Consider the following 15,979-nt stretch of genomic DNA (forward strand, 5'->3'; position numbering starts at 1 on the left):
TGCTGAAGTCAGATAGGAAAAATACATATAAATTGCTCTAAATTGGAAAACGATTTTTTTTATGCCTAAATATCCAATGTCTTCTCTTCAATTTACACTATTATATAAAAAAAATGTTACATGAAATTAAAAACCTAGCATGCTCCATCAACTGCAAAGGACTGTAACAAGGAACCTTCGCCTGATGGTAGCAGAATCACAATTATCATTCGCTATCATACTAGCTTTCCTTTTATTTATGGTGTGGTGTCTCTCTTTCAGGCGCAGTTCAGCGTGTGTTTTCTTTGCGGCGAGAGTAGCGAGTTCTGTCATTGTATCTCGGTCTATCTTGGGCTCTCTGTGGCTGCGGCTCAACTCGTCTCTGCCTCTCTGGTGATCGTTGGACTATCTCTCCATTTACAAACAGCTCAGCTGCAACCATTCAGAAGATACAAATCAGGAAATTCTCTTGAGTGACAGTTGGAGATTTAATTCTAGAAATGTAGAAAGTTGATGTATCTCTCGTAACTAAATCTATTATGTTTCTCAGATATGAAGAGCACATAACAAGAAAATTAGAGATATTCGATCTGAGTACATTAGCATTCAGATGCTAATCATTGCCCAAAAGAAGAACGCTAGTTTAGCTTTGCCAAGATGGACTTTAATCTCGATTTTTCATGTTTTCATTTCGACTAGTCTGCACTTGATGACATGTCATAACTTGATGCACACACCGGTCCAAGAGAAAATTTGATGTCAATCCATTAGCACACAAAACTAATCACAGTCAAAAGACTCACTAACTTCACTAAGATGGACTAACTGAAAAGCATGAAGCAAACAAGATTTTTGCAATGAATGTTTCATCTCAACCGGCCTGCAGTCAGATATAATATTTACCTTATCTGCAAAAATCAGCTAAGAGAAAGTATTTGATGTCAATCCATTAGCATACAAAGCTAATCACAGCTCAAAAAAGACTCATCAGCTTCGCCAAGATGGACTAATAATTGCGTTCATATATAAAGAGAGACGCACTTAGACTCTGAGTAGTTGCAATGTTAATGGCACTAGCAAAGACTTCATTTCGAGAACCATACCACAACCAAAAAAAAAAGTAGAATAAGAAAGAAGTAGAACAATCACCTCCATAATCTTTGTTTTCAGGATCCACATAAGAATCTGGAAGCACAAACAGAACACCAGGCAAACCTATCATCAACAAAAAGCAACACTCTTTATCACATTACTCAACACAAAGCTAACACACAAGAGACAAGTTGTAAGTAAGTAAGTAAGTAAAGACAAAAACCTTCAAGCTTAGTCGAAGCCTCTTCATCAATCTCACACCCAAACCCCCAAATACCTCTCACAAGAAACATTGTAAAACCTCTTCTTCGCCTCTTCCTCACTAACCCCCAACACACACATACAACAACAACAGAGTAAAACACAATGTTCAAAGCACAAAACCAACAGAGCACATTGATGATTTATTACCTACCTTCCAACGACTTTAGCCAAGGTTTGCACGTAACAATCAACCATCTCCTGCTTCGTCGCGCCTTCTCCGCCAGGCTTATCCATCACGATGAGCCAGTGCTCGTAATCGCTGTAGAGGATAACTATATGAGGACCTTTTATGTAAATACTCAATAGTTAATATACCTAATGTAGCCTGTATATATACTGTATTCTCATCAATAATACAAACCATTCAGTCGTATTCCCTATATGGTATCAGACGCCAAAGATCCCTAGTTTTTCAAATCTCTTGGTCGCCACTTTTTCTTCTTCTCCAAACCCTCATCGTTTCCTTTCAATCATGTCGTCATCTCCGGCTTCTTCTAACGAAACGATAGTTGTCACCAATACGACCACTCTTCTCAATCTGAACATAACCAACGTCACCAAACTCACTGCTTCCAACTTCCTCATGTGGAGCCGTCAGGTTCACGCACTGCTCGATGGCTACGCCCTCACTGGTTTTATTGATGGTTCTGCGCTCATGCCTCAACCTACTGCAACGGTTGATGGTGTCATTACCGAGAACCCCGACTACACTTTGTGGAAGAGACAAGACAGACTGATTTATAGTGCCTTATTAGGTGCGATAACAGTCACCATCCAGCCGATTCTCTCTACCACAACCACGTCCGCACAGATCTGGTCTACTCTGTCCTCAACGTATGCGAAGCCTAGCCGTGCTCACATCCAGCAGCTGCGACAACAAGTCAAAACCTGGACCAAAGGAACGCTGTCGATTGATGCTTATCTTCAAGGTTTCACAACTAGATTTGATCAGCTAGCTTTGCTGGGAAAACCTTATGAACTCGAAGATCAAATTGAGTTCATTCTAGAAGGTTTGCCAGAAGACTACAAACAACTCATCCAGCAGATTGAGAGCCGTGACACCACACCTTCAGTTACAGAAGTACACGAGAAGCTGCTGAACTATGAGGTTAAACTCCAGTCGAAGCTCCCATCCACGCCGGTTCTTCCGATCACGGCGAATGTTGCTAACTACCGTGGGTCTTCTCACAGCAATGGTAATCGCAACAACAACTACTCCGGCTCCAGCAGAAACAACAACCAATCGTTCCAACGCAACAACTACAACAAGAACGAGCAGACATGGCAACAACAACAGCTCACGTCGCGTTCTGACAACATTACTCGTGGTTATCAAGGGAAATGCCAGATATGTAGTACGTTTGGGCATAGCGCTAGACGATGTCCTCAACTACAAGCTGCTGCGGGCTCTTCCATCTCTCGTCAGGTGTCTTCTGCTCCAAGTTCGTGGCAACCTCGCGCTAACATGGCCCTAGCCTCTTCCTACAATCCGAACAATTGGATCATGGACAGCGGAGCTACTCATCATCTCACTACCGATTTGAGCAACCTCTCTCTCCATCAGCCATATACAGGTGGCGAGGAGGTCACCATTGCCGATGGATCCGGGCTCTCCATCTCACACATTGGTTCAACATCTCTTAAAACTCCATCTCGCTCCTTTACTTTACAAGATACCCTATGTGTTCCTAATCTTCATAAAAACCTTATCTCCGTTTATCGCTTGTGCAATTCTAACAATGTTTCTGTTGAATTCTTTCCTGCTCACTTTCAGGTGAAGGATCTCAGCACGGGGGTCCGATTACTCCAAGGCAGAACTAAAGACGAGTTGTACGAGTGGCCTGTGACATCCTCAAACTCCATCTCCCTGTTCGCCACTCCCACACCAAAAACATCTATCTCTTCTTGGCATTCCCGTTTGGGACATCCCTCTTTACCTATTTTGCAAAATGTTGTTTCCAAATTCTCTTTACCTTTGTCTTCCTCTTCTCAAACACCTTGTTCTCATTGCTTTATCAATAAAAGTCATAAACTCCCTTTTTATTCTAATACAATTGTTTCAACTCAACCTCTCCAATACATTTACACAGATGTTTGGACCTCACCAATTCTTTCTATTGATAACTTTAAATACTATCTCATTTTTGTTGACCATTATACAAGGTATACATGGTTTTACCCACTTAAACAGAAATCTCAAGTCAAAGAAACCTTTATAGCCTTCAAAGCCTTAGTCGAGACTCACTTTGCTGCCAAGATACGAAACTTATACTCTGATAACGGTGGAGAGTTCATAGCCCTGCGATCATTCTTGTCCTCCCATGGCATCTCTCACTTTACCTCACCACCACACACACCGGAGCATAATGGAATCGCAGAACGTAAACATCGGCACATAGTCGAAACGGGCTTGACTCTCCTTCATGAAGCTTCATTGCCTACGACATACTGGACGTATTCCTTTGCTACGGCGGTCTACCTAATCAACCGACTTCCCTCGCCGGTGATCAAAAACGACTCTCCTTACCAGAAGTTGTTTTCCAAGCCGCCGAACTATCTCAAGCTCAAAATATTTGGCTGCTTGTGCTTCCCCTGGCTCAGGCCTTATACTGCACACAAGCTCGACAGTCGCTCTCTCCCGTGCATTTTCCTCGGCTACTCCATCATACAGAGCGCCTACTTGTGTTTGCACCAAGATACCGGACGTATCTACACGTCTCGTCACGTTCAGTTTGTCGAAACCGAGTTCCCTTACACTTCAAAAGTTCCAGAAAAAGTTCCAGACTCAGACTTGTCTCCTCCAGCTTACACACCACCCACACACATTCCCGTCACAGTCCCGCTCGTACAACAGTCAATGCCTCAGCCCCCGAGCCAGGATCCTCAATCACCATTGTTGGCTACGCCGACTAACTCTGTTTCTCAAGAACAGAGTCATAATGTGAGTTCAGGAATTAATTCAACTGATACAATTGTTAGTTCTGCGCAGGTACGAACGGAGACTCCGACCCCATCACCCTTACCTTCGTCATCACCAGGCTCTCAGACCCCGCACCCAGAACAACCCACGACTCCATCACCTTCCTCATCACCATCACCATCACCTTCCCCCGCACCATCACCATCTCCACCACCTCTGCCAGTAACCAATAACCACCCCATGCAAACCCGAGCTAAAAACAAAATCACCAAACCTTCTCAAAAGCTTACCCTGTTAGCCTCAAAACCATCTTCAAAACCTTTGATCCCAACCACCCTAGCTCAAGCCTTGAGAGATGAACACTGGAGAGGATCCATGTGCGATGAGTATAATGCTCAAATTCGGAATCAGACATTTGAATTGGTTGCACCAGCGCGAAATCAACATGTCATTGCTACTCAATGGGTTCATACACTAAAATATTTACCAAATGGTAAACTTGACAGGTATAAATCCCGCTGGGTCGCAAGAGGAAATAGACAAGAGTATGGCATCGACTACGCAAAGACGTTTAGTCATGTCGTGAAGTCTCTCACCATCCGTTTGGTCCTCCAACTAGCTGTATCACGTGCTTGGGGTATTAAGCAACTCGATGTGAACAACGCCTTCCTTCAAGGTACTCTCACTGATGATGTTTATGTCACTCAACCCCCTGGTTTTGTGGATAAGGAGAGGCCACATCATGTTTGCAGGCTTAAGAAAGCTTTATATGGCCTCAAACAGGCTCCTCGTGCTTGGTACCAAGAGTTAAAATCGTTTCTTCTCGATATGGGCTGTCAAAACTCAGTTGCAGATACCTCCGCTTTTATCTACATTAATGGAGCTCATGTTGTTTACATATTGGTCTATGTTGATGATATTATTGTCACAGCCAGCAATACTCAGCTTCTTGAGAGTTTCATTCAGGTTCTCTCCACCAGATTCTCCCTAAAAGAGCCGACTGATCTTCAATACTTCCTGGGGGTAGAGGTAACACGAACAAGTCGAGGATTACACCTGATGCAGCGCAAGTACATTCAGGATCTCCTGGTCAAGACAAATATGCTCGACGCCAAGCCTGTTACTACTCCAATGGCTACCTCGCCTAAACTGACGCTCCTCTCAGGAACCACACTAGATGATCCACGAGATTTTCGTATGGTGGTTGGAAGCCTCCAATATCTCGCGTTTACTCGGCCGGATATTGCTTACAGTGTTAATAGACTGTCACAGTTCATGCATCGCCCGACAGACGAACACTGGCAAGCAGCAAAGAGAGTTCTTCGGTATCTTGCAGGCACTATGTCTCATGGTATTTTTCTTTCCTCCACGGCTCAGTTCACACTACATGCTTTTTCGGATGCGGATTGGGCTGGCGATACCGATGACTTTGTATCCACAAATGCATATATATTGTACTTGGGAGCTACTCCGATTGCCTGGTCGTCCAAGAAACAAAGTGGGGTTGCTCGTTCTTCCACCGAGGCCGAGTACAGGTCTGTCGCAAACACGGCTGCAGAGATTCGATGGGTCTGTTCCCTCTTAACAGAACTTGGTATTCGCTTACCGACTACACCTGTTATCTACTGCGACAATGTTGGTGCCACGTATCTTAGCCACAATCCGGTGTTCCATTCTCGGATGAAACATCTAGCGTTGGACTTCCACTTTGTGCGTGAAAATGTCCAGTCGGGAGCACTCCGTGTTACACATGTGTCTACCCGAGACCAGTTAGCAGACGCCCTCACAAAGCCACTCTCTCGTGTCCGCTTCAATGAACTCATAGGCAAGATTGGAGTGACTAACCTCCCTCCATCTTGAGGGGGTGTGTAGAGGATAACTATATGAGGACCTTTTATGTAAATACTCAATAGTTAATATACCTAATGTAGGCTGTATATATACTGTATTCTCATCAATAATACAAACCATTCAGTCGTATTCCCTATAATCACACCCCGGAAACAGAGGCGCCATCTCCGTCGTCGGAGGTCGGTCGCTGAAGCTGGAGCTCGAGTTGAGCGGCGAGTAAGCCGAGCCTGACCGGTTAGCTCGGCATCGCTTTGAAACGGACCGGGTCGAGCAAACTAACCGAGATACGACGCAATGAACGGAGGAAGGAGGCCGAGGAGGCGACGCTAAGGTGGCACCGGATAAGAGGGGGCGCGTGACGTGGCGCGTGCCGGATATAGGCAAGGCCATTGTAGGTGAGTGAGTGAGTGAGTTGAGGTTTGGGCAGAGAGAGATCATTCATATATGCTTTCTGTATATTGGACATTAATGTTTGATATGTTGGGTTTCGCATTAATTGCTTTTAGGCCCAACAAATCTTGAGCAAAAATAAAGAGTTTTTGTTTATGAAGAACACTAACGACCACGTTATCACAAAAGTATTATTTTCAATAATATTTATGTAGTTTTGGTAAAAAATAATATTCATTTTAATTTAATTAAATGAATTATTATCATTTTAAAATTTCATCCATCTTATGGAGTAGTCATCAACTATTCTATAGTTTTGTTCACAGAAAAAAATACATTCATTCTTCAGAAAAATATATTCATTTAGTTTATTTTTTTATTTTGATTGTATAGTCCTTGATATATTTCTTGATTTTTTATGGCCGCTGATTTTCTTCCATTCTTTTAGAATTCCATTAAAAGAGAACATATGAACATACTCTAACAACCATGTCAACCAGGGACGTGTAATATTTCCGATTTTGGAGCCTATGGGAGTGTTCAAGCCAATTGTGAATTTTATTTAACTTTGACAAAACTTTAGAATAAATTTATAAATTAGTAAAGATCTATTGTCATTTGATTTTCTTGGACATTTTCAAGTTAATGACTAAGAAATACATAATATTTTAATCTTTCGAATTTCATCAAAGACAATTAGATTTTAATTTTAAAAACCTTTAAAGTTTTTCTTTACACTAAAACTAGTAATTTATGGTGAGAGTATCTTGCCATTTAACTTACTGAATTAGTTGTTTACTTTTGCTAGAACCTGACACGTATATGAGAAAAGTACTCTTACATAAAATCACTGAGAGCAACTCCATTAAGAGTTTAGATTAAAACTCTCACAATTTCCCACAAAAAAGAACATTAAAATAACTGTGGGGTCCACAGAAAATATAAATCTGTCTCATATAACTCTTTCCCGCTGAACCTGTCTTTTAACTGTTCCGCGGGCCCCACACCACGTGGCGGCCCGCGATTGGTTCGACTTTATTTTATTTTTGTTTTAAAAAAAAAAAAATCAAACGAAAAAAAAAAAAATTAAAAAATTATTTTTTGGGTCTTGGAATTCGTGCCCTCCATGTATTGCTAATGGAGATGCTCTGAGATCATTGACATTGTTCAAATTAATAACTTAAAAATTATTTACAATAGAAAAATACTTTATATTTTATATGGTTTTTAAAAATATTTTTTATGATTTCACAAGGATATTTTTTTTAAAGAGTAGATTCTATTTCGAAATCCATCAAAATATAATAAATTTATAGTCACACTAAATCTAATTATCTATTTATTCTATTGACAAAGGAGATTGTCCTTTAATTGCAGTTGATTGTTACTTTCTTTCTTTTTATGCATGCCAAGCTAGGATCTTGCAGTATATTTAACAACCTCATGATCATCAGTACAAACACAACCATTGAACAAAAATAAGATATCACAGCAACAAACAAAGAAGAATTCGTGACTTTTGTAGGGAGATTCTCACTCATTAATTTTTTTTTTATCATGGATCACTTACCTTTGGATCTTATCGACAACATTCTCTTTAGATTGAATTCTGTATCCATGGTAGTGATGGGATGCACCAATGAATTTCTTCGAACATATATATCTGATCCAAAATTTGATTCGTACCGCTTCTCTGGGGTCGGATCTAGTTTGTTTTACATTTCTAGACATACCCCTTATTACATCTCCTGCTCCTGCCAAAAGAATATTCTCAGTTCGTATCCATGTTACATCCTCGGCTCATGCTCCGGCCTTCTCCTATTGGACGTTGGTGGTTGCGTCTTCGTCGCAAATCCCTTCACAAATAGGTTTCGGTTTTTGGATCACTCTGGGTCAAAGATTCTCTATGACATAGTAACTTGTGTCAATAGGGCCGATAAAGCAACGTGCGTCGGTTTCGCGGTAGATCGGATTCAAGATCGTTTGCATAGTGAAGATGCAAATGACGTATGGATTCGGGATCAGCGATGGACGTTCCTGGAGACTAACGGAGACAACCATCACCGCTAGCTCAGTAAGTGACCTCACGGAGGGAATGAAACCTGTTTACTTGGAAGGCACTCTTCACTGGCTGAGAAACGATGGGAGCATCGTAGCTTTCGACACCGAGACGGAACTGTTTTTTGCGTCTGACGATGAGATCAATCGTCTGAGTTTGTTATCAGGAACAAGAGAAGAAATATCAGTTTACACACTAACCGAGAACGCAGAGTGGGCCCTCGCAAGGCAGATCAAGAACGTGTTTATGGAGCAATGTGAGCTTGAGTTCTGGAACCTAGTTATGTACGATGGCAAGCGACTTGTGGTGAGGGAGAAGAAGAAGAGTCTTGAAGGTGTGTTTCATGTGTACGACATGGAAGCTAACAGTTGGGGAGTTATGGGGACAACCTTTTGGTCGAGCAAAGGTGTCACACACTTCTATAAGCTTAAACCCTCCTTGTCCTTTGTCGAGGAAGATGAAGTGAAGGATACCACTACACCTTGTCATGACCCACGAGTCTGTTATTTAACTGCGGTTATGAGATTCGTTGACGGTCCTAATCCTCTGACATTTGGAGGTCCATTACAAAATTTGAAATTAGAGCCCTAAAAATTACATAAAAATAAATAGTTTAGAAATTCAAGTTTGTGAATAAAATTTTCTGTACTTTTTTCTTGTGAAATCATCAAAAGAAATTCGATCATGCTTTCTTAATCGTTAACGTGGCCAAACGACAAATTGATCGTAAGTAAGACTAGATGATTTTAACTTCTTTTTTTTGTCACAAAACTGTATATTTTAGCATATTTTGATTGATAAAAGTGTAAGTAAGACTAGATGATTTTAACTAAACTGTATATTTTAGCATATTTTGATTGATAAAAGTGTAAAGAGATTCATGGATGACTAGATTTTGACCCGCGCTTTCAAAGCGCGAGTTTATTTTCCTTTATTTTTTTTAAATTGACAAATATTTAGTAAATGTCATATTTTCATATATTTGTTTTTTATATAAAATACTTAAGCTTTTTATCTTTCTTTATCGTGTTTCATTTTAAATGAGTATAGATCTGAGCACAATATCCGGACCTGAAGAACCAACCCGAAACCGACCTGAAAATCACGGTCCCGAACCCGATCAGACCCGGGATAAATATCTGAATGAGTTCTAAATTTCTATATCCAAAGAACCGGTCCCGAACCCGATCCAAAATTTTATAATACCCGAATAGGGTTTAATTTCAAAATCCGAAAAACCCGATACCCGAAAGAACCGATCCGTACCCGAAAGGTACCCGAATGTCCAGGTCTAATGAGTATTTATGTTTATAAAATTAAACTTTATTTTTAATAAATTAAGTTGGTATAACTCTAATAAATTCATTTTATTATGTGGTTAATTTTTTAAATAAAAAAATTATATACTTTTAGTAAAGATTTTTACTTTTCAATGAAAAAATTCAATTTTTTTTTATGAATGCTTAAATTATATTGAAAAACATAATAACTAAGTGATTAATTTTTGTTTACTACACAAAATATTAAGAATGGTTGAAAAAAATTATTAGAACTTGGAAAAAAAAAATAAGAATTGGATCTGATTTCTTAATCGGCCCAAATGGCCCAAGAGAGATCTGATGTGGACAGTGGGCTGGATTCAAAAAAATGACTCAATATAGATATGTTATTTATATTACTTGATTGCCCTTAATAAAATATGCAATGTTAGTAAAGAATAGGGTATTTTTAGTAAAAAAACCAATAGGATCCTGCTTTAATAGTATAGATTTGAAATATCGGTCTATGTCTGTCTTAGTTAAATCCTATTCCATTTGGAGATACCGAGATACAAAAGAGAAAATTCTAGAAAACAATATTTTATTTCATTATAGACAAAATATAATATAGAACGAAATTGGATTTTACTTTAAAATTTATCTTTCTTTGGAAATAAGAGTGGAGTTGAAGATATAATAATACGGCGATGAAGGAGCTCACGTATAACAAAGGCTGCAACTGAATGTACATTTTAAAAATAAAATTGTGGGATGAGTCATTTATAAAGATTTCACAAAATAAATGTAAAGAATAGAAACTACTTATCGGAATTAATAATAAGACAACTCTGTTGATTTTTCTTCAACCTCTGTAGCAATGAAAAAAGCATTACAAATCAGCAGAAAAAATCATATTTTTTTTAAGTTTTCATGGCTTATAGTTATCAACATAAACATTTTTCTTTTCTTCAGTTGAATTCTTTTTTTGTTTTCTCCTTTTTATAGTTCTCACCTCCTTTTAGGCAATTGAAATGATTTCTTTAAAAACCGATTAGCAACACGGTCGTTTCTATGACAAAGAACTCTCAAGATAGTGTTCGGATCCGACCGGTTCCACCTTCCAGTGGTCGGAGGCATCGGTAGCTTATGTCCTGATCCAACCATACCCATTCCACTTGTTTCACACGTCACAATACTAAAATCTTCCATAAGCTGTTCAGTAGGCTGGCTCATCAGCTGAATCACTCCTTCCACAATCTCCGCATCTCTATCCACAACCTCCTCAGGTATCAACCCTTCACCACAAGTGCAGAAAACTCTTTTCAAGTTCTCAAAATCTTCCTCGATCAAACTATGATCCGACCTGTAAAACACTCGTGAGTACCCTCCAGCGAGTAACACCATCAAGAACGCTTCGAAAGACGACTTCATAACCTCCCTCATCGCTAGCGCTTGAGCCCGGTCCGCAAGAATCGCCGACATTAACGTTAAGTTCTGTTTCGTGACTCGTAAAGCTGGTCTGATCCTCGAGCTCGTGACTTCTCCTATGTAAAGACTTTCGTAGAAAACAGAGTTTGAGTCGAGGAAGATCAAACGGTAAGCCGCGACTTCTGAGACGTGCTGGCAAGCGGATTCGATGCCCGCGTAGGTGAAGTCGAAGTAAGATGAGGTGTTGTTGTTACGGTGGCGGTAACGTTTTCGTGTTGCGGGAAGTACCTTCGGGTTTAATGAGAGTGCTTTGTTCAGCGAATGGATATGAGAGCTTAGGAAATGCAATGTGTTGAGACGGATGTAAAGACGCTGCGTTCCGCGGCTTGTGGAAGGCCGTGGATGATGGCCGTCGGAGGCTGGTGCGATGTGGCTGAAATCTTTTCCGGAGGCGGTACATGGTGTAGCTCTCTTCCATAGTTTAAGGAATCTTGAATCTCGGTTGCATCTTGTAAGAGGAGGTAATGTAGGTATGTAACTTTGTCTCGATCCTGACAAAACCAAGAATAAGAGAGTCAGAATTATATGTATTGTAGTAAGGCATGGCATTGTGTTTTCTAAAACCCCAAGAATAAAAACAAATGGAAAAAGGAACTGAAACCGGATCAAAACTTACAAAAGTCCAAATGGTCCCTTTTTCTAAATCCAAAAATCGAAACCAAACCGATACCCAAAATACGATTTATTCACCTTGAAAATTAGTTATATTTAGTTTCAAAACAACTATATCTAAAAATATAATTTCTAAACCGAAGTTATTGAAGAAAAGAAGAAGAAATACTCAAAATATTTTCCAATTTTTGGGTTTAACTAGGGTTTTTGGTTTTCTGTCGGATTTGATTAAATCTGAACCAAATTCGAACCATATGTAATTCAGTTTTGTTTCGTATTTAGAAAGAAAAAAATCAATCCCTAACCGGACTAGACCCAACCGATCCAATCCAAAAGAAATATTGGTTTTGTAAATGGGTCTAAAACATCTCAACCAGAATAACCTGACCCGCCCAGAATGCTAAAAAGACGAATTACAATGCCATTTAAAAAAAAAAATTTGCAATGCCATTTCATTAAGTTAAAGGAATGGTTTTGATATTAAGCTTACCGCAAGATGCTACAAAGGTAGTGTACTCTTGAAAAAGTTGTTCTAATCCTTCAGCAATATCATAAACTAAATCCTCTGTAATCCCGATGGGGATTTCAAAAAACTCATCGATTATATCCTTTGCTAGCTTCATCATTTCTCCTGCAGATTGAGCGTATGGTTCTGATTTGGATTTCGGGTTCCATGTCTGTAAAGAAAGAATGCAAACACTCAATATAAGTTAAATGACATGAAAGTAAAAAAAAAATCTCAAACACTTACTTCAGTTTCTTTTGCTCTAAACAAACACTCTTGAACTCCCTTTAGCTTCTCTTCAATCCATTGTCTTATAAGCCTCAATATTATTGAATCAACTTCATAAGGAACCATCTCTCGAACCAACCCCTTTCCTCCGTCATCACATTCTTCTGTATCTTCAGCCACCATCTGCACTAAAACCTTCTCAAGCTTCCCTGCCGTTTGCAACACATCAACAGTATCTCTCGAGATAAACGATCTTCCTGCCAGATACTGCATCAAGATTGAACCATAGCATTGGTGAAGCGACACCGAGGCAACACCAGCAGCAACCGAGTGCCATCTCTTGAGTATAGGACTGAAACATTCACGTTCTCTTAATGCCAACTCCTCTGTTTCCTTAGCTAGCTGCAACAGCGTTGCAGTTGCTTCTTCTCCTTCCTCTATTGCTGCGATCTTAGCTTTCGTGTTCTCTATCACCTAGAAACAAAATATTTCATAACCTTGAAGAACACAAATAAAAGAAAAACTACAAAATAAATTTTGTTTTCAACCTTTAATATTGGAGTTTAAAAATACATTAGGACACTAAGACATATTCTTATTCCAAAATAATACACAAATTCCCAGATTATCATTACTAAAACTTTTTTAAAAAAAACTTTTAAATTCTATATATGGATTTACCGATTTAGTTTATTGATTGAGGTTTAAATTTAATTATTTAATGGATAGATTAAGGTATAGGGTTTGGAGTAATTTAATCATTTTACCATTAATATACCTTTGAAGGCAGAGGCGGTCCTTGGAGCAAGCCAAGGAAGCCACTGCTTCCGGCCGTTTTATTATAGATATTATTTAGGCCACATTTTCACAAAATCTCCCTGTAGTCTAGTGGTAAAACATGAAAGCTAAAGACTTCAGTACACCGACCCCGGGTTCGAAGCCCCACCAACACGGCTTATTTTTTATAATTTGCTTCTGGTCCTAATTTTCCTAGGACAGGTGCATTTTAATCATAATTTTCGTTCGTGCCATCTAAAAAGATTTACCATTAATATACCTTTGAAAATGCATTTTTAGTAGAGGCTCTTATGTAAAAGTCCACACGATCTCCTGAATAATCAATTAGTTTCACATCGCCTTTCCCTTGAGAGATGGTAACATCATCTCCTAAGATTCTTGATGATGATAACGCCAACGGGAGAAGATTTTCTATCAGTCCCACATTTCCTCTTTGGAAATAATCATGGTAGCTCAATAACCTAAAATAACAGCAGTCACATGTAGATTTCAAACTTTTTTAAGTATGTTGATTTTCATTTGATTGTATATCAAGAAACCAAATACCTTTTCTCGGTCCATCCTTGCATAGAGGCCAATGTTGACGTCAATAGTTTTACATAAAGAGCTTCACGGTCAAGTTTCTTAGCATCATTCGCAACTTCAGCTAACATAGCGTGCGATGCGCCTAGCAAGTCTGGCTCCATTTGCGAAGTCACAACATATTGATGAAACAAAACCCAAGTGAAACATAGATTATGCAACGGTCTTGTGATCCCTAGTGTTGACCAAGTTTTCTTCATTAGCTCTAGAAGCTCATCGATCTCATCTAGCACCAATGTCTCGTCCCTAACATCGAATATCGACTGCAACAACGCTACGTAAAGATGAATGTTGAGAGGGTAACCATCAGCCCAGTGACAAACATCGCTAGGGTTTCCATTAGTGCTGCGCCAAGATAAAGACACGACCACGTTGCATAGCGTTCTCATTGTGTCTGCGTTTTTGCTCGTGTCTATGGTTTTGTTCTCGCTTTGTCTGACGATTTCTCTTAAACGCATTGCGTTGTTGTTGGTTTTGTCTAGAGGAATCGATGGGTGAAGGAGAAGACCAGCTTCAAGGACTTTGAGTTGTCTTCGTTGCCAGACCTGGTACTCGTTTGCATCGCCGAACTCTGATGTTTTCAAGTGTCGGAGAAGCTCTAACGGCAAAATAATCGTCTCTGCTCGTCTACCCGTCTGTAGATAAAACAAATCATTTTATTATTCTTAGTTTTTATTATTAACTTGTGTAACAAGCAAGTGAACGATCGAACTTACTTGACCAACAAGCGTTCTCAATAAGGTTTTACGAAGCCGACTATCACTCTGTTCTGTCACCCTCATTTGTTGTCTCATGATCTCCGCCGATGTCAACGGCCTTCTAGGCCGAGAAGGCTGGACCGTCAAGAATCCGGCTCCAGGGCTAACTTGTCCCGAGCCACTACCGGGTGACAACGAAGTTGTCCCGGCTCCTCCAGTGGCTCCTATCGTAGACATTCGCCTGGACGGAGACCGTTTAAGCATCTTCAAACCTAGAGCACGTTTCACCCGGCTCGTCGGGGTTGTAACCACCTCTTTCCTCCCAGAAAACCCAAACCCTGAACCAGAGCCAACACCAGGTGAACCGCCTGATGTTGCTGCTCCTCCTCCTCCTTCTCCGTGATTGTCGTTGTGCGTAGAGTAGAATGAGAGAGCAGTCCTACCTCCAAACCCTGGTGATGACCTACAAGCCGTGAAGAAGATCTCGTAAGCCGTTTCACGTATATCATTTCCATCTAGACCGCTGAGCTTCCCAAATGGCCAAAGAAGGTCGGTGTTAGGACAAACCACCGTTGAACCACCTCCCATGTTAGAGATAGTTACCGAGAAAGACTCACGCCGTTGATGATGGTTCATGGCGGAGGAGGAGAGGGTGGAGGAAAAAAAACTTTGGACGTGATTTTATAAAATTAGATTGTCCAATAAAAGAGGAAAGAGGGAAAGAGATGACATTACTTGTTTTAAAATAAGACAAACACTTAACAAACAAACAAAACAAGAGGAAGAGGAAGGAGACAAGTTGGATAAAGGTGTAATCTACAGCAAATTTTTCATGTGCAAAGGAATGAGAGAGGATGTGAGTTAAATTAGGAAAATACACAAAATAATACCAGAATTAGCAATCTCTTATTTCTTGTAAATTTTGTCCATCCAAATCTCATCTTGTTAAAACGATTTGGCTAACCAAGTTGATGGTATAGAACTTACGAAACGCATTTGCAGTAGCCAGTAGATACTTTTGATAGCATGATGCATATAACTTTTTGTATTTCTTAAAATTTTCTTCATTTTTCTCACAAAAACCATTATGCCCAATGTATGGGAAGAAAAAACATTTTTTCAGGCAAAATTAATTTATTTACTGACCCGGTTTGTTTTCTCATTTTATTAGTTTGTTTTCAGAATTATCATTTGATATATATCATGATATCTAATCTCCTTTTAATAAAAAGAGAGATATCTTTATATTTTTTA

The 15,979-nt window shown here is 39.6% G+C and overlaps 1 protein-coding gene and 2 pseudogenes across 1 annotated transcript; 1 reads left to right on the top strand and 2 right to left on the bottom strand.

Moving 5' to 3' along the window:
* Nucleotides 1–48: 48 nt before the first annotated feature.
* Nucleotides 49–6,518, bottom strand: LOC108831444 (multiple organellar RNA editing factor 2, chloroplastic-like; annotated as a pseudogene).
* Nucleotides 6,519–8,053: 1,535 nt separating this feature from the next.
* On the top strand, nucleotides 8,054–8,865 carry LOC108831440 (F-box protein At1g20360-like; annotated as a pseudogene).
* Nucleotides 8,866–10,754: 1,889 nt separating this feature from the next.
* Nucleotides 10,755–15,474, bottom strand: LOC108846872 (protein unc-13 homolog). Its single transcript, XM_057005685.1, has 6 exons — nucleotides 14,744–15,474; nucleotides 13,992–14,662; nucleotides 13,705–13,906; nucleotides 12,666–13,121; nucleotides 12,405–12,591; nucleotides 10,755–11,793 (listed from the first exon to the last, which is right to left on the bottom strand). The coding sequence occupies exons 1-6, from the start codon at nucleotides 15,359–15,361 to the stop codon at nucleotides 10,823–10,825; spliced, it is 3,105 nt and encodes a 1,034-aa protein (XP_056861665.1). The 5' UTR covers nucleotides 15,362–15,474; the 3' UTR covers nucleotides 10,755–10,822.
* Nucleotides 15,475–15,979: the final 505 nt, after the last annotated feature.

Source organism: Raphanus sativus, chromosome 3 (genome assembly GCF_000801105.2).
Source record: "Raphanus sativus cultivar WK10039 chromosome 3, ASM80110v3, whole genome shotgun sequence".
Taxonomy (NCBI): Eukaryota; Viridiplantae; Streptophyta; class Magnoliopsida; order Brassicales; family Brassicaceae; genus Raphanus; species Raphanus sativus.

Excerpts from the sequence above, each read along its gene's own strand:
- LOC108846872 (XM_057005685.1), bottom strand. The coding sequence starts at position 15,361 with ATGAACCATCATCAACGGCGTGAGTCTTTCTCGGTAACTATCTCTAAC. Across the intron at positions 13,122-13,704 it reads CTAAAAATGCATTTTCAAAG|GTGATAGAGAACACGAAAGC; the intron begins GTATATTAATGG and ends TTTTGTTTCTAG. Across the intron at positions 12,592-12,665 it reads TTAGAGCAAAAGAAACTGAA|ACATGGAACCCGAAATCCAA; the intron begins GTAAGTGTTTGA and ends CTTTCTTTACAG.